The 19,361-nt window shown below is 49.0% G+C and overlaps 1 protein-coding gene across 1 annotated transcript in view; it reads right to left on the bottom strand.

The window, feature by feature from the left end:
* Positions 1-19,361, bottom strand: part of PTGIS (prostaglandin I2 synthase) — a 66,858-nt gene that overhangs the window by 27,415 nt on the left and 20,082 nt on the right. The window contains exons 2-5 of the mRNA XM_025400760.1: positions 16,009-16,132; positions 13,798-13,976; positions 10,045-10,188; positions 5,182-5,333 (exon numbers count right to left, since the gene is read on the bottom strand). Of these exons, the coding sequence (XP_025256545.1) occupies positions 5,182-5,333; positions 10,045-10,188; positions 13,798-13,976; positions 16,009-16,132 (599 nt within the window). The remainder of the gene's footprint in view (positions 1-5,181; positions 5,334-10,044; positions 10,189-13,797; positions 13,977-16,008; positions 16,133-19,361) is intronic.

The following is a 19,361-nucleotide window of genomic DNA, read 5'->3' as shown; positions in this document are numbered from 1 at the left end:
AAGCACCCCACAGCAAGGTTTGGGGGCTGCTTTGCCCATATGCCTTTGGTGCCAACTAAGATGAGAAATCACCGTCCCACATTGCCACCTGCTGCTCACATTGAGAAATGCATCCTTCCTATAGCCAGCCCAGGGCTGCTCCCAGAGTAATGGGGGTAGTTCCTCTGTGTCTAACCAGACTCCTCTGGAGCATCTGTATGGAGGAAATGGTAATGGAGAAACCCAATTTTTCCTGGGGAAGCAATCAGTGCTAGGATATGGCAGGTGCTTTATGCACAGGATTTTGCAGCCAGACAGACCAAGTTTCCACCTACCAGCTGCAGGTCTATGACAAGTGATCTCACCTCTCTGAGCCTCAGTTTCCTTATCTGCAATATGGATATGTTAATAACAACCTTCCAGCATGGATGGCAAGATTCGGTAAGATCAAATGAGTCCCTCTAAAAAGATAATTAAGGACACAAACAGCCGACTCATAAAGAAGAAATGCAAACGGCTACTGAAACACAAAAAAATATAAAAGTCAGCCAGGCCCAGTGGCACGTGCCTGTAGTCCCAGCTACTCGGGAGGCTGAGTTGGGAGGATCGCTTGAGCCTGGGAGGCCAAGGTTGCAGTGAGTGAGATCTCGCCATTGCACTCCAGTCTGGGCAACAGAGCAAGACCCTGTTTGAAAACAACAACAACAACAACAAAGAAAAAACCAAACACACACAGAGATGTTTCATCACAGTAGTAAGGGATATGCCATATAGAGTCAGATGTCCTTTTTTCCATCAGATTGGAAATTATTTAAAGGCTGATAACTGCATATTGGCAAGGTTGTAGCAACATGCAAATTAAAACAATAAGTTACCCACCTCTGCCCATCAGATTAGCAAACAAATGGAAAGACTGATGGCATCTGGTGGAACAGATTTCTTCCCTTTAGGTAGGTGGATGAATTGCTCTGTGGTTTTGGAAATGACGTGGCAGAAGCAGATAAAAATTCAATGTATAGGGCCTTTGACCTGGCAAAACCACTTCTAAGAAGTGGGTGGAGAGAAATGAAATCACCAGATGGTAGAATAGATACAAGTACAATGAAATGGTATAAAAGCAAAAAGAAAGACAGACAGAATATTGACATCTATCAGAGGGAAATGGCTAACTACTGAAACAGCCAAGTGAGGGCTAAAAAAATGTCTTGGTTTTTTGTGTTTGTTTTTGTTTTGAGACAGAGTCTCACTCTGTCGCCCGGGCTGGAGTGCAGTGGCGCTATCTTGGCTCACTGTAACCTCCATCTCCCAGGCTCAAGTGATCCTCCCACCTCAGCCTCCCAAGTAGCTGGGATTACAGGCGTGTGCCACCATGCCTGGCTAATTTTTTTGTATCTTTGGTAGAGATGGGGTTTCGCCATGTTGGCCAGGCTGGTCGTAAACTCCTGACCTCAAGTGATCTACCTGTCTCAGCCTCCCAAAGTGCTGGGATTATAGGCATGAGGCACTGTGCTTGGCCAGATGTCTTGTATTTTTAATGTCAATTTCATATCCTTCTACTTTGCTGGATTCATTTATTGCTGGAGTTATTTTATTATTGATTTTCTGGGGTTCTCTGGGTACAATATCAGATCATCTGCAAATAAGAATAGTTTTACTTTTTCTTTACCCATTCTGATGTCTATAATTGGTTTCTCTTGTTTAATTGCATCAGCTAGTATCTCTAAAAGTTGTTTATATCAACAGAGAAGAATGTACAGCTATATTGTTAGGTTAAAAACGGGTTGCAAATAATAGATACAATTTTTCTTTGTAAACACAGAGACACCGTAGATGTGTAGATGTGTATGTGTAGATGTGTAGATGTGCATTTATCTCTAGTTGTGAGAACATACAAAATACCATGAAGGGATAATATCATCATGCTAACACTGGCTTCACAGGAAGCTGGGCTTGGAAGAAGGGGTATTATATTTTATACAACCTATAACTCTGAATTGTTAACCACAAGATTGTTTCTCTCATAATGTAAACAAAATCAATAATGCGTTAAAGTTTGGCTTTTAAAAATATATAAGCAAAAGGAAATGGGCGATGAAGTGTTTGAGCATTGACTATGACAAGGCTTAGCCTCGTATCTGGCACATAGTAAGTGCTCAGCAAACAGTGCTTTTTCTTTTTCTTTTCTTTTTCTGTCGCCCAGGCTGGAGTGCAGTGGCACAATCTTGGCTCAGTGCAACCTCCGCCCGCAGGGTTCTAGCAATTCTCCTACCTCAGCTTCCTGGGTAGCTGAGATTACAGGTGCCCGCCACCACACCCAGCTAATTTTTTTGTATATTTAGTAGAGACAGTTTCGCCATGTTGGCCAGGCTGGTCTTGAACTCCTGACCTCAGGTGATCCACCTGCCACGGCCTCCCAAAGTGCTGGGATTACAGGCATGAGCCACTGCGCCCGGCCACAATGCTTTTTCTTGTTACCTCAGCCAATTCTAACAGCTGCCCTCTAGGAAGATCCTGCTGTTCCTCCTGTTTTACAGATGAGCTCACTGAGGCACAGAGAGAACACACAGATGCAGGGATGGGGAGCCGGTAAAGCTCTTCAAGCCCTCAGAGCCCAGACTGTCTTAGCCACTCCCCTCCACAGTCCCTCCAGAGAAAGGAACTGAGGCAAGTAGAAGTAACTTGCTCCAAGTCACCAGCAAGGAAGCAGCAGCGCAGGAATTCGAATCCAGGCCTGTGCTGCAAGTCTCTGAGCCCAGCACACACAGCACTTCCCAACCTTCTCAGGACACTTGTCAGACATGCAGTTTTCCAGGCTGTCCCCTGGAGATCTGGATTCCTATGACCTGGATGGGGCTGAGGGGCCTATGTTAGGAACAAGGGCCTGAGAGGATTCTGCTCATCAGGGAAGTTGGGGGCACATGGCCCAGGGAATGGCGCTGCCCAGTGGTTGCTACGGCCCCTGCACACAGAATCAGCCAGGACACTACCAACACTGAGTCCGCTCTGCAACCACAAAAACAGATGAGGTAGATTTCTACAAATCGATGTGGAAATACGGTACACAGGGAGTTGAGTGAAAGCTGTAAGTGGTAGAACAATTCTTCTAGTGTGATATATCTAAGTTATAAAAGTACAGGCCGGGCCGTGCATGGTGGCTCATGCCTGTAACCCCAACACTTTGGGAGGCTGAGGCGGGCAGATCTGTTGAGCTCAGGAGTTTAAGACCAGCCTGGCCAACATGGCAAAATGCCGTCTCTACTAAAAATACAAAAATTAGCCGGGTGTGGTGGTGCCTGCCTGTAATCCCAGCTACTCAGGAGGCTGAGGCAGGAGAATTGCTTGAACCTGGGAGGCAGAGGTTGCAGTGATCTGAGACTGTGCCACTGCACTTCAGCCTGGACAACAGGGCGAGACTCCGTCTCAAAAAAACAAAAATAAAAACAAAAACAAAAACAAAAACAAAACACAGGCCAACAGCTAAGTGAAATGCATGTGTGCACTGAAAGACACACACAAGAATGTTCACAACAACCTCTTCCTAACAGCTCCAAACTGGGGACTATTCAAATGTCTATCAACCAGGAATGGATAAACAAATTGTGGTATATTTATTTAATGAAATACTATACAGCAATAAAAAGAACAAGTTGTTGGCCAGGCACAGTGGCTCACGTCTGTAATCCCAACACTTTGGGAGGCCAAGGTGGGAACCCAGGAGTTGGAGACCAGCCTGGGAAACACAGTGAGACCCCATCTCTACAAAAATATTTAAGAATTAGCCAGGCATAGTGGCACATGCCTGTAGTCCCAACTACTCAAGAAGCTGAGGTGGAAGGATCGCTTGATCCCAGGAGATTGAGGCTGCAGTGAGCCAAGATTGCACTACTGCACTCCAGCCTGGGTGACAGAATGAGACCCTGGTTCAGGAAAAAAAAAAAAAAAAAAAGCATGGTGACTCACTCCCATAATCTCAGCACTTTGGGGGGCCAAGGCAGGAGGATTGCTTGAGCCCAGGAGTTCAAGACCAGTATAGGTAACATAGCAATACCCCATCTCAAAAAAATTGTTTTTAAGACAAAAATAAATAAATAAATAAAAACTGGATTGTTGATCCATATAACAACCTGGATGAAATAAACCAGATATAAAAGGGCATATACTGTGTGATTCCATCTCTAGGAAGTTGAAGAACAGGCAAAACCAATTGGAGGTAAAAGAAACCAGTATAATGGCTACCTCGGGGGGTGAATACTGGCTGGGAAAGAGCATAAAAAGTTTAGATCTACCTCTCAGTGCATTTATTTATTTATATATTTATTTATTTATTTATTTATTTATTTGAGACAGAGTCTGGCTCTGTCACCTAGGTTGGAGTACAGTGGCATGATTGCAGCTCACTGCAACCTCCAACTCCTAGGTTCAAGCTATTCTCCTGCCTCAGCCTCCCGAGTAGCTGGGATTGCAGGTGTCTGCCACCATGCCTGGCTAATTTTTGTATTTTTAGTAGAGATGGGATTTCACCATGTTGACCAGGCTGATCTCAAACTCCTGGCCCCAAGTGATCTGCCCACCTCGGCCTCCCAAAGTGCTGGGATTATAGGCGTGAGCCACCACACCTGAGCTCTCAGTGCATTTAGATGTGTGTGCTTTCCTGTATATAAATTATACCTCAGTAGAAAACAAGAAGTTAAAAGCCTCAAAAATAAAAAACAATAAAAATAACACATAACTGTGTGTGTGTTTAGAGAAAGTGCTCCCAGGATGTACTCCAAGCTAGTGATGGAGGTTGCAGAGGGAAGTGGTGCGCTGAGGCTGGGGAGAAAGTGGAGTGCTCTTTCATTCTTCCCTCTAAATTATTCTATATGGCTTGAAGTTTTTGTAATCAGCACAAACTACTTGTAAAAACGTTTAAAGCAACTCAAACCTTAAAACAAAAAAAGGAACACACACATACACAGAGATTCTCAGGCCCTACTCCAAATGTGCTGAATCAGAATTTCCACCAGGAACCCAAGCTCTCCTCCAAGCCCTGGCTCCCCACCATTGCGCTCTTGCATACCCCCAGGGACGGGTTCTTACTGCCTCCCAGGGCATTGGATGTCCTTCCGCCTGTGTTGCCTCTGGTCCTCCACCTTGAGTTGGGCTTCCCCTCTGGGTCTTTCCATCCTCCCCATCACCTACTGGGGCCCCCATGGTGCTCACCTACTGACAGGGAGCCGCGGGCCAGTTTGGGGAGCAGCCGGTCGAGCTGGCGGAAGGTGTGGAAGACATCAGCTGAATGGATGCGGTCCTGGGCCTGGCTTTGATGGGTGCGTGGCAGCGCCTCGATTCCGTAAAGAGTCAGGTAGCCGGCTCTGAGGGCAGCAGACAGATGGTCAGGGGTCCTCCTGGGACACTCACACACGGCCACAGCTACTCACAGAAGCTTCGTTCATACACCCAATGAGCACCTACTAATCCTACTGTGCGCCAGAGACCATTCTGGGCACTGAACAGTCGGCAGTGCCGGTATATTTCTTTAATGAAATATAAAACATATATAATATAATATAATATATAATATAATATATATAATATATAATATAATATATAATATATGATATATAATATATAATATAATATATAATCTAATATATAATATATATAATATATAATCTAATATATAAAAAAACAAAAATCCCTGTCCTCAAGGAGCTGACCTCTCAGCACACGGAGACAGACAACAGACGAGAGGATGAGTAAAATGAGTCACGCGCCAGCTGGTGCCCCGCGGCACTGTCAGACACAAAGCTGGGTAGCAGGATGCGAGGGCGGGGGCTGTGGTGTCAGGTGCCAGGTGAGGGAGGGGCTGGCATTAAGCTGACAGCTGAAGACTGAGAAGGAGCCAGCCGTGGGCAGAGCGGAGGGAGAGGTCGGAAGCAGAGCAAGCACCAGGTGCGATGTCCTGAGGCAGGAGGGAGCCCGGTGCTGGGGAGCAGCAAGGAGGCTGATGAGGCTGCAGCAGAGAGCTCGAGGGGACGGGGCTGAAGTGGGGGCACAGAGAAGGGGAGGAGATGCCTGCTCCCAGGGAGGGATTCAGGGAAGACTTCCTAGAGGAGGGAGGATCTGAGCTGAGATCTGCAGGATGATCGGCGGAAGCCGAAGAGGAACGTGTTCAGGCAACAGGCACAGCCTGTGCAAAGGCCCAGAGCTGAGGGTGCAACCGTGCCTGGTGGGAGAGGTGCCAGGTGTGGCTGGTCCAGGCACTGGAGCTGGGGTGTGAGGCAGAGGGTGGCAGGGCCTGGGGCTGTCAGAGCTGGTCACGCAGGGCAGGGCATTTGCAACAGTGAGAAGGTTCTGCTTGACCTGAGGGGCTCTGGGAGGCCTGAGAAGGTCAGGACCTGGTCAGGTGTGAAAAAGAGTAAGACACGGGAGCTAGCATGTACTCTCACTGAGGCACACTTACGCGCATGCACACACAGGACCGCGCTCAGAGGACACGCCTTCACCTCCAGCCCCCTTTGGCTGCCCCAGGAGTCCAGCCCCAGCCCAGCCTGCTGACCTCAGTCCTGGGAGGGAAACTGCAGGTTTTCATTTTGTCCTCAAGGTGAGTAGGGCTGCGGCCTCAGCAGAGAGTTGCAACAGAGAGACGCAACCAAAGCCCCAGGGCCTTACCTTCTCACCCTCCCCTTGAGCTCCTGGGTCCCTGTGCAGACAAAGACCAGGGACCAGGATCTCTCAGGAGAGGGGTTTCCCCAGATGAAGAGAGAATAGAAGCAGGAATGAGGGTGGGTGGGGGCTGAGAGAGGCCTGCGTGGTCCGGGCTCTGTCCTTCACCTGCACAGTGGTGGCAGAAGTTGTAAAGGTGCAACCCACACACTGGATTCAGTCCGCAAACGTGTTTTATCAAGGGAGCTCCTAAAAACCAACTAAACCTTCCTTCAGACATTTGGGGAAACTCACATAAAATCTGGATTTCCCACTGGTCTCATCTTGAAAAAGGAACCTGGCTGACCTGCGGTCCCCCCCTGGAAACCTGGCAGGAGCAGAGTTGCAGCTGCCCCTTTTAGACAGACACGTGCTCGCCAGGCCATCACGGTACTCCCAAGGCCCTGTGGTCTTGGTGACACTGCAGTTGACACTGGTTGTCATTTACCATCACACTTGCACTGTTGTTTTTTCCTAACTCAGAGAATCATTTCCCTGTACATATATTTCTACCAAAACAGGGAACGAAAAATAAACCAAAAAAGTAAACTGGCCGGGAGGGGTGGCTCACGACGGTAATCCTAGCACTTTGGGAGGCCGAGGCTGCTATACCACCTGAGGTCAGGAGTTCGAGATCAGCCTGGCCAACATGGTGAAACCCCCTCTCTACTAAAAATACAAAAAATTAGCTGGGCGTGGTGGCGGGCCCCTGTAGTCCCAGCTACTCAGGAGGCTGAGGCGGGAGAATAGCTTGAATCTGGGAGGCGGAGGTTGCAGTGAGCAGAGATCGTGCCATTATTGCATTCCAGCCTGGGCAAAAGAGCGAAATTCCGTCTTAAAAATAAATAAAATAAAATAAAGGAAAAGAAAATAAAAAGAAAAAGTAAACCCAGAGGACCACAAGGTTTTGCTCTGTGGAAGTGAAGCCGGCAGTTTCATATCAAAACAGCACGGCTGAAGACAGGATAATCCCATATGTAAATACACCCAAGACCCACAGGCGGCACTAGAGACATAAAGAAAAATAAAGCTGAACCGAGTGGGGTCACGGGAGAGAGCCATCATGAAAATGGGACTCAAGAAAGACCTCTCTGAGCAGGTGGCGCTCGCGATGAGGCTTGAACGAAGTGGGGTGGGAGCCACGCAGATATGTGGGGAACAGCATTCCCAGGCAAGGGAACAGAAACAGCAAAGCCCACAAAGAGAGAGCGTGCCCGACCTGCTCAAGGGGCAGCAGAGAGGTAGGTGGGAGGAGGGGAGGCCAGGGCTACAAGGTGAGGACAGAGGAGAACTTTGGGTGTGACTCAGTGAGGCCAGGGCCAACACAGGCCAGGATGGTGGGTATAAGAGGTGGCACCTCACAGTTTGGGCTGCCTGAACCTGCACCCCCTTCACCTTTGTGTCCCTGCCATCCAACTCACTCATTCCCTTTCTATTTCAGGGGCTGCCGATAGCAGTGGAAAGGCCTACAGCTGCCAAACCAGAAGGCAGGAGCTCCAGCCTCGGCCTCAGGCCCTGAAGACACAGTTACGGATTTACAGGTATGGATTTACATCTGATTCCCCCTGAGCTGATTCCCCCGTGCCTGCCTCCATGGAGCCTAGCCAGACCCAGCTGCCCCCCAGCCTGCCTCTCTGACTTCTTCGTCTGCACAGGGACCGGGAGCCAGGAGGCCTGGGAGGATCCCTACTGTGAACTTGCTGGGTAGTTTCAGCTGCCCTCTCTGGACCTCAGCCCCCATCATACAATGACAGGGTGGACCAGACCAGCATCACCCACACCAATTACAGCCCTTGACACTGTTTATACCACCCCAGGGCGAAACAAAAAGAATGGGAACGGTTAATGTGCAGAGGGCTGTGGCTGAGGGTGCAGACTCCGGGGCCAGCCCTGTCCTGACCCCAACACAGGCCTCTGGGCAAATGACTCAGGCTCTCCAGGTCTGTTTTCTCATCTGTCAAATGGAGTATGTAAAGTCCTAGCCTCCTAGAGCAACTGTGAGCATTAAATGAGCTGAGACACACTGAGTCTACACATATGCACACACACGTCATAAATGTACCCACATGCCCGTATGTGTCAACGAATGGCTGTCCTTTATCCTAGAACTATGTTGCTCTAATTTCTTGGAGGGGTTGAAATGTCCTTTTTTAAATTCAATTTAAATTAAATTAAATTCTGGTTGGTTAAGGGCACCATTAAAAATCAGGGAGCTGTCCTTAACACCGCTCTATGCCTCACGCCCATGCCCATGCTTCCCCATCTTTACTGCTGCCCCAGTCAAATCTTCCAGCAGAGCCAGTGAACCTTACCTCCCAAAGCTACCCAAATTCTCACCACCTCCCTGGGCCACCACCATTCTCTCACCTCGGTGACACCTGGCAGCCTTCTGCTGGGTCCTCCTGCCTCCCTCTCCACCCCTCCCTACCCCTACAGTCCATCCTCTATCCAGCAGCCAGAGGGTCCTTTCAAACTAAGTCCGATCATGTCCTGCCCCTGTGCAAACCCCTCATGTCACCTGATCTTACTCAGCCTAATTTCCAAAGCCTTCCCTGGCCTCCCGACTGCCTGAGGCCTGCTTCTGCCCATTTCTCTGACCTCCTCTCTGCCTTCCCTCCTTGGCTGTTTATGCTGTAGCCACACTGGACCTCTCGCTGAGCTTCCTCCCACCTTTGGGCCTTTGCACCTGCTGCTTCCCCTGCCTAGAGTCTTGGCGTGGTGGGCACTTTGCAGTTAGGTCTTGGCTCAGAAGCCAGACCCCCAGAACGTGACCCTGCCTTGTCAGTCGGCCTAAGAAAGCTCCCCAGATGCTGTCACCCCACCTATGGATCTCTGTCATTGTGTTTATCACTCTCTGACCTAACTCAATTCGGCCTCCCCCACTGGAGTGTCAGCCGAGTGAATTTGGGGACTTCATCTGTCCTGTTCCCTGCTGTATCCCCAGAGCCTGGAATAGTGCCTGGCACTGCTGAAGGAAGGAACGTTCGGTCATGTAGTTTTCAACATACATTTACAAGACCGGATAAAAGGTTAAGGTCCCAAGTTGATCTCCCAAACATTTCGTTTCCTGTTCTGTGAAATCCCGAAGTCTGGAAGCCACGGGACAAGATGGCCTCTGAAGTCTTGCTCTGCGACTTCCTCGCTGATGACCTGTAAGGTCCCATTTCCAGCCAGGGTCTCCTTTTACAGTTCATGAGCTAGGTTGGATGAACACCCGGGTCCCTGGTGCCCGGCGTCTTTCCTACAGTCCTTGCTTTGGGCGTCTCAAATTTCTTCCCCCACCGACAGAGTCCTCTCGGTTCCCTTCACCATTGCTCATGGCTGACACAGGTCAAAGCGCCAGGCCCTAGCAGGAGGGTGGGGGCTGCACAGCCTCACCTGAGCAGGGAGCTGTAGGAGAAGTCAAGGAGACCCATCTCATGCCAGCCACTGCCCGCTTCTGTAGCGTCGCCCAACAGCACCGTGTGCAGGTTCGTATACATGGCTTCTGTGAGCGCCTGGAGTTCTCTGTGGAGGAGAGTCCTGAGGCAGGAAACAAAAGCATGAAAATTCGGCTTCCAAAGAGAAATACACACCTACAGGCATCTCCCTCCCCAAACCTCAGGGTCCCAGAGCTCAAGTTCCCCATTGGCAAAGAGGTCCTGCGGAAGAGTAGCTTAAATAAGAGGGTATTATTATGAATGTCATCGTCAACAATAGTCACCGTCTGTTGTACTAAGCATAATGATCTCATTTCCTCTTCTGACAAACCTGGGAATAAGAGTTACTATTATGACTCCATTTTACAGATGGAGAAACTCAGAAGCAGAGAGGAAAGTGACTTGCCCAAGGTCACACAGCCAGTAGGTGATATAAGCGGGACTGAGATCCCTGGTATGCCCAACTCCAGAGTCTGAATTCTTAACCAGGAGGGTCTGTCCCTCCCCAAGGCACACAGCTTGGATAAGGGACCTATAGTGTTCTGGAAGAGAAGGAATTGAAAAACAACTCATCTCTCCCTGAAATCTAAAGACAGAAAGATCTGTTGGAATAGTCGTGGTGTTCCCTGACTCAGGTCTGTCAATAAGATGTGACCCTGGCCAGGCATGGTGGCTCCCACCTGTAATCCCAGCACTCTGGGAGGCCGAGGTGGGAGGATCGCTTGAGTCCGGGAGTTCAAGACCAACCTGGGCAACATAGTGAGACCCCCATCTCAACAAAAAATAAAATATTAGCCAGGGGTGGTGGCTTGCACCTGTAATCTCAGCTACTTGAGAGGCTGAGATGGGAGGATCGCCTGAGTCTAAGAGCTCAAGACCAGCCTGGGTAACATAGTGAGACCCTGCCTCTGCAAAAATAGAATAAATACATAAATAATAATTAGCCAGATGTGGTAGCAGATGCCTGTAGTCCCAGCTACTCAGGAGGCTGAAGGGGGCAGGATTGCTTGAGTCCAGGTGTTCAAAGCTGCAGTGAGCTATGATCACACCATTACACTCCAGTCTGGGCAACATAGCGAGACTCTGTCTCTTAAAAACAGAAAAAGAAGTCTGGGTGCGGTGGCTCACGCCTGTAATCCCAGCACTTTGGGAGGCTGAGGCAGGCAGATCGCCTGAGGTCGGGAGTTCGAGACCACCCTGGCCAGCAAAGTGAAACCCCGTCTCTATTAAAAATATAAAAATTAGCCAGGCATAGTGGCACGCGCCTGTAATCCTAGCTACTTGGGAAGATGAGGCAGGATAATTGCTTGAACCCGGGAGGCAGAGGTTGCAGTGAGCCAAGATCACGCCATTGCACTCCAGCCTGGGCAACAAGAGGGAAACTCCATCTCAAAAAAAAAAAAAAAAAGAAAGAAAAGAAATAAAAGAAAGAAAAAGAAAAGACATGACCCCACATAAACATGACACAAGGAAAAAGGGATGTGGGCTGGGGACCTGGTCTCATTGTGTGGACCTGCACAGAGTGAGGAGACGTCTGGGACAGTGCATGGCAGAAGCTGGAAGCTCCCCTGTACTGAGCCTCCATGATACGAAGTCTACATTGAGTCACAACTGAGGATATGATTAGAGGCCAAGAAAGGGGGATCCTGCATCTAAGTCTAAGGCCCCTCTGCTCCTTGTGTAGGATCTAGACCAAAAAGGATATCCCTACAGCAAGTGAACCAGGGTGTCCATGGGAAGTAGGATGGACACCTTTAGACTGAGTAAGCCAGGAGTGCCTGGGTAATCCATCAGGGCAGGGTCTGCACAGGGTGTCCATGAACTCCTGGGTATGAAAAGGTTTGGGATGTTCAAGTGGGAACACAGTGGGGAAAACGACAGACAGGGTTCATGACTCATGTGTGACAATGCATGTGAAGGGTCCTGCGTGGTGCCTGGCACATCGTAAGTGCTCAATACATGGGATCTGGCCTTCAATGGACCCTGACCCAGTTGTTCTCCCCACCCCACTCCAAGCGCTGGTCCTCAGCAGAGACAGGCTCTCAACATATGTGGCTGCTGTGCCCAGAAGACATCACGCCAGCTTGTAAGAAATCCAGAAAATTCCTGAGGCAAACACTGGAGGAAACTGGGATCCTCCCTGGGTAGCAGGGGCAGATTCAGTGAGCTGTGGATTCCTATTGCTAGTGGGATCCCCAGGGTTCCCCTGGAATGTCAGGACCCAGGACACCCAGGCTCCAAGCAGCTGCCTCCAGGCCAAGGTTCAGAGCAGGCATCACATCTCATCAACATCCACCTCATCATGCTGGCCTTGCTTCGGCCTTAACTATCCTGCAAAACAGGTTCCTAGTTGCCCTTCCTAACCTCCACAGGGTATTCTTCCTGGAGACAGATCACTGAAGACTGTCATTGGACTGCGTGAACTCTGCAGGGGCGGACACAGGGTCTTATCTGCCTTAGTATCATAGATGAAGGAGAATGGGCTGTGAAGTCAGCAGACCTGGGTTCAAATCCCAGTCCTGCCACTTACTAGCAGTAGACTTTGAGCAAGTCACTTCACTCCTCTGAGCCTCTGTATCCTCATCAGTAAAATAAAGATAAAAATGCCCACCTCTTGAGGCTAATGCATAGATATGAAAGTGAGCTTATCAGACACCTGGCCTATAATAGCTGCCTTCAAATGGTGGTTGGCATCATTCTGCACACCCTGCATCCAGGGCAATGACCAGGGTACAATGGGTCCTCAGATGTCTGCTGAATGAATGCAGAGCAAACATGTTCATCCATTCTCTTATTGATATGATTAATCCATACGTGGCCGGGCACGGTGACTCACGCCTGTCATCCCAGCACTTTGGGAGGCTGAGGCGGGCAGATCACCTGCGGTCAGGAGTTCGAGACCAGCCTGGACAACATGATGAAACCCTGTCTCTACTAAAAATACAAAAATTAGCTGGGTGTGGTGGCGTGTGCCTATAATCCCAGCTTCCTGGGAGGCTGAGGGAGGAGAATCGCTTGAACCTGGGAGGCGGAAGTTGCAGTAAGCTGAGATCGCACCACTGCACTCTAGCCTGGGTAACAGAGAAATACTCTGTCTCAAAATAAATAAATAAATAAAATAAAAATAAATAAAATAAAATGATTCCTCCATATGTTTCAGGAGCTGTACCACTTCCAGCTATGTGGCCTAAGACAAATCACTTATCTGAGCTCCAGTGGCTGCATCTATGAAATGGGGCTGTAAGTTACTTAGTCTCCAGCATTGTTGTGAAGACTAATGAGACAATGCACGCTGCCTGGCACAGAGTATGGACTCAGAAATATTCATCATCCCACCTCTCTCCTTCATTTTACAGAGGAGGAAACAGAGGGTCAGAGAGGGAAACAGGTTTGTCCAAAGTCACAAAGCTAGGGAGTGATGGGGCTGGGATTTGAATTTAGGGGTGGCTGACCCAAATCCTCTTACTAAAATCAGGGCTGCTTCCAAAAAAAAAGAAAAAAACACAAAGATGAGAAACAAAGAGTTCTTCTTCCACGCAATTCTTTTGGGTTGTTTTTTGTTTTGTTTCTGTTTGTGTTCTCAAGATGAAATGTCTTTACTGGACACTTGCTTTGGAACTGAGCATGACTTGGGCCACATGGGTAGAAGTGAGTCGCCCACCCTGGCTCGCCCACCCTGGCCCGCCCACAGGTGCCATCTCCAGCCACTCACGGTTTCATCCTGGCCTTTTCATCACTGGGGCTGTAATGTGGAAGCTGCACATCAAAAATCCTCTCCATGAGGAAGACGGCATAGGCATGGAAGTCGAGCCTGGTGCGAGACTCCCACACCACCGCGTCGTAGGAGTGTGGGTCCAGGAGGACGGTGACATACCTGCCCCCAACCAGTATCTGTGGGAAGTTGCCAGGGATAGAGTGAAGAGTGTCACTGTGAACAGCAGCCGCTCTCAGTGGTCAGGGCCTTACTATGTGCCAGGCACTGCCCCACTGGACAGTAACAGACTATGTTCTCTTATCTATGCCTCACTACCACCTACCACCCTGTGAGGTAGGGACCATCGCTCACCCATTTATAACTGAAAAAGTGAGGCTTAGAAAGGAGATGCAATGTACCCAAGATCTCATAGCTGAGAAATGGCAGGGCTAGGACTGGAATTTGGGAATATTGGGGCTTTTTAAAAATCAAAGACTGTGTTCTTTATCACCTCACTCTTAAGCACCTGCCATGACTATCTTTGTTATTGCCGTATCTCCAGCAGCCAGGAGAGAAGGCGGCAGATGGATCTTGTGCACATGATGGATGGATGGATGGATGGATGGATGGATAGATGGATGGATGGATGGATAGATGGATGGATAAGTGGATGGATGAATGAATGGGTGGATGAATGGATGGATGAATGAAAGAATGGATGGATGGATGGATGGATGGAAGAATGAATGGATACATGGATGGATGGATGGATGGATGGATGGATGGATGGATGGATGGATGCTGTTGGGTAAATTCCAGTGGGTGGATTGTAGAAGAGTAAATGGGCAGATGGATGGATGGGTGAATGGATAAATGAGTACAAGGAAGGAAGGAAGGAAGGAAGAAAGGAAGGAAGGAAGGAAGGAAGGAAGCTGCTGGGTAAATACTTGTGGATAGAATGTTAGGTGGATAAATGGAAGGATAGATCAATGAATCTATGTTGGATGGAAAGATGGATGAAAGGGCAGCTAGAGGTTTGTTGGAAACCAAATGTATGAATAAATGTTGGGTACATGGATGAGAGAATGCTAGATAGATACTGGGTAAAGTGAAGGATGAATGTTGATTGGATGGAAGTTGGAAGGATACATGGAAGGTGGATGGGTGGGTGGTGGTCATTTGAATAGATGTTGTAAGGATGGATGGATGAGATATAAATAGATGTATATCCAGTGGAGAGACATTGAATACTGAATATAGCTGAGTGTTGGGTGGATAGTGGCAGATGAATAGAAAGATGCGTAGATAAATAGAAAAATGAAAATTGGTGGGAACTGACTAGTTATCCCTCAGTATCCATGGAGGATTGGTTCCAGGACTCCTGCAGATACCAAAATCTGTGGATGCTCACGTCCTTGATGTAAAAATGGCATAATATTTGCAAATAAGTTACATGCATCCTCCCATATACTTTAAGTCATCTCTAGATTATTTATAATACCTAACACAATGTAAATGCTTTATAAATAGTTGTTATACTACACTTTTAGGGAAGAATTACAAGAAAAAAAGTCTATACGTGTTTGGTACCAACACATTTTTCCCCAAATATTTTCAATTCATGGCTGGCTGAATCCAGAGATATGGAACCCACCCATGGATACAGAAGGCCAACTGTATACAGATGAAAGTTGGATGAATGTTGGATCCATGAGTGGAAGAAGGCTGGGTAGATCTGGGTAGACAGATGAAGGTATAGAAGATGGAAAAATGAATTGACAGATGTTGGGTGAATCTATGGAAAGACTGATGGGTGAGTGGATAGACGGAGGTTGACGAATGAATGCTGGGTGGATATAAGGATGGAAGGATGCTTGGTAGACACCAGGTGGACAGGCAGAAGAATGGAATGGGAAGATGGATGTTGAACAGATGGAAATGGAATGGATGGATGGAGGTCAGCTGCATGGATATACAAGTACTGGAGAGATATTGAGTGACTACATAACTCCATGCTGGGAAGAGCGAGAGGGAGACTGAAGGGATGATATTAGGTCAGTGTTGGGTGTGCAGCTGGACAGGCAGCTGGATAGAGAGTTGGCTCGACCACTCAGATGGATGTTGGATGGGGGGGTTGGCATAGGGACAGATGTTGAAGGAATCAGCAGAAACCAGATACGAGGCTCAGCTGCTCGTCCCCATCCCTCCCCAGGCACAAGAGGCACTTACAGTAAATATGTCACCGTGCTTCTCCTTCATCCTCGTCAGGAAGCTGGCGGCATCTTTTCCAAAGTCCAAGGCATAGCCCAACCAGGGGATGCTCCCCAGGTCCAGCGGAGGCTCACCGGGTCGCCTACAGAAGCCATGGCACTTGTCACCATTTGATGAGGCAAGGAAGGGCATGGTGTAGGTTGTAGGGTGTGATTTTGAATGGAGCAGTTAGGAACGTAATTTGAATGGAGCAGTAGGGGACATAATTTGGCTCAGGTTTTTACAGGATCTTTTTGGCTGTGGTACAGAGAATGGACTGTGGTGGGTGGGAGAAGAGGCTGGGGGTCAGCTCATGTCTGGTACGTGGCGTGGGTTCCATTAGAGGTGGTCGTCTCTCTGTGGGTGAGGGGCCTCCCAGCACCCAACAGTGTAAGGACACGGAGTTGTCTGTGTGAGCCAACCTGGACCAGGGTTTGGGTCATCCCACACTCCCTGTCTTGCCCACAGATAAAGGATGAGACTGGAGGGCACAGCTGGGTGGCAGAAGGCAGTGAAGGCACTGGCTTCATCACTACCCCGACCACCCCTTTTAGTTCAGAAGCTGAGGTTCTTCAGGTGGCAAAAGCCCAGGCTGTAGCCTGTGGAGATGTCCCCAGAGCACATGAGCAGGTCAGCACAGGGGGTGGGCTGGGTGCATATGTGATCATCAAGGTCAGGGTCATCTGTGAAAGCAGAGGAACTCCTCTGAGAACATAAGAACAATATTTCCAGCTCACCGAGGTAGGTGGAACTCTACGATGACCCACAGTGACCCACACCCTTGTATAATCCCCTCCACTGATTAGAGGATAGATGGTACCATTCACTTTAAGAAAAAATTATTCTCCTTAGTGGGCCTGACCTAACAGGTGGCAGGGGACCGGGCTTAAAAGAGACAAGGCTCTTCTTGGCAAAAGAGATTGAAAGCATGAGAGGGACTGGACATACGGGAGAATCTCTCTACTGGTTTTGAAGATGGAAGAGGCAACGTGGCAAGGAATCCAGGTAGCATCTAGAGCTATGAGGGGACCTTGGCTGACAGCAGGCAAGGAGACGGGGACCTCAGGACCTCAGTCCTACAATTACAGGCAAATGCATTCAGCCAGATTCCTCCCGAAGACTGCCCAGTAGGAAGACAGCCCGACAAATACCTTGATTTCAGCCTTGTAAGTTGGAGTGCTGTGGGGCTATCTCAGCTCACTGCACCTCCGCCTTCCAGGTTCAAGAGATTCTTCTGCCTCAGCCTCCCATGTACTGGGATTATAGGCATGCGCCACCACGCCCTGCTAATTTTTTTTGTATATTTAGTAGAGACGGGGTTTTGCCATGTTGGCCAGGCTGATCTTGAACTCCTGAGCTCAAGTCATCCACCCGCCTCAGCCTCCCAAAATGCTGGGATTACATAACCAAAGAGCCCCGTCACCCCGCGCTGGCCTTCTGATCCACCCAACTGAGAACTAATAAGTGGGGATTGTTTGAGGCCGCTTCTTGTATGGCACCTTGTTATGCAGCAATGAACAATGAACGCATGCAAACTTCCAGCGTGCTTGTACCGCGCACTGCCCCCAGCCAAGCCTCGTCTCATCCTCACCCACCACCCTCTGCGGGAGGGGCTGTCAGCTCAGGAGAGCTGCAGTCAGAGTCATCAGATGAGCCTCACGGTGTTCCAGGGCTGCTGCTCATGGTGAGTCTTTTAGAGGTCCCTAGACCCAGGTTACGATCCCTGTCAGAGCCACTGGGATGCAGAGAGCTCTCAGATATGCCTCTGCTAAATGAATGAATGAATGAATGAACGAATGAATGAATGAATGAATCATCACATCTCTTCTTCTCACTATGGATTCACTCACTCATTCACCAAACATTAACTATGAAGCAGGAACTGTCCTGGGTATCAAAGATATAGCAGGGAACAGGGCAGACAAGATCCCTGACCTCATGGGGCTTAGCTACTAATAAGGGACAAAACATTTAAAAAGCAAAATCACATAAGAGAGTGAGAATTGTGGAAGAAAATAAAATAGATACAGTCCAACAGTGAAAAGAGGAGTAACCTAGTTTTAAAATGCACAAGGAGGCCGGGTGCACTGGCTCACACCTGTAATCCCAGCACTTTGCGAGGTCGAGACGGGAGGATCACAAGGTCAGAAGATCAAGACCATCCTGGCTAACACGGTGAAACCCCGTCTCTACTAAAAATACAAAAACATTAGCCGGGTGCAGTGGCAGGCACCGGTAGTCCCAGCTACACGGGAGGCTGAGGCAGGAGAATGGCATGAACCTGGGGAGGCGGAGCTTGCAGTGAGCCAAGATTGCGCCACTGCACTCCAGCCTGGGTGACAGAGCAAGACTCCGTCTCAAAAAAAAAAAAAAAAAATGCACAAGGAATTTGAATAGGCAGTTCTCCAAAGAATATATACAAATGGTCAATAAGGCCAGACATGGTGGCTCATGCCTGTAGTCCCAACATTTTGGGAAGATTGCCGAGGCAGGAGGATTGCTTGACACCAGGAGTTCAAGACCAACATAGTGAGATCCTGTCTCTACAAAAAAAAAAAAAAAAATTTAATTAGCTGGGTGTGGTGGCACACACTTGTAGTCCTAGCTACATGGAAGGCTGAGGTGGGAGGATTGCTTGAGCCCAGGACTTGGAGACTGCAGTGAGCTGTAATCACACCACTGCACTCTAGCCTGAGCAACAGAGCAAGACCCTGTCTCTTTAAAAAAAAAAAAAAAAAGCTGGGGGCAGAGGGGCTAGGCCAGGCATGGTGGCTCACGCCTGTAATCCCAGCACTTTGGGAGAGTGAGGAGAGCGGATCACCTGAGGTCAGGAGTTCAAGACCAGCCTGGCCAGCATGGTGAAACCCCATCTGTACTAAAAATACAAAAATTAGCCGGGTGTGGTGGCGGGCACCTGTAATCTTAGCTACTCAGGAGGCTGAGGAAGGAGAATCGCTTGAACCCGAGAGGTGGAAGGCCACTGCCCTCCAGCCTAGACAACAGAGCAAGACTTCGTCTTAAAAAAAGAAGGGTGGGCCGGGCGCGGTGGCTCAAGCCTGTAATCCCAGCACTTTGGGAGGCCGAGACGGGCGGATCACGAGGTTGGGAGATCGAGACCATCCTGGCTAACACGGTGAAACCCCGTCTCTATTAAGAAATACAAAAAACTAGCCGCGCGAGGTGGCGGGCGCCTGTAGTCCCAGCTACTCGGGAGGCTGAGGCCGGAGAATGGCCTAAACCCGGGAGGCGGAGCTTGCAGTGAGCTGAGATCCGGCCACTGCACTCCCAGCCTGGGTGACAGAGCGAGACTCCGTCTCAAAAAAAAAAAAAAA

The sequence above is a fragment of the Theropithecus gelada genome, chromosome 10 (genome assembly GCF_003255815.1).
Source record: "Theropithecus gelada isolate Dixy chromosome 10, Tgel_1.0, whole genome shotgun sequence".
Taxonomy (NCBI): Eukaryota; Metazoa; Chordata; class Mammalia; order Primates; family Cercopithecidae; genus Theropithecus; species Theropithecus gelada.
The sequence above is the reverse complement of the archived record's forward strand: the minus strand, read 5'-3'. Positions and strand labels throughout refer to the sequence as shown.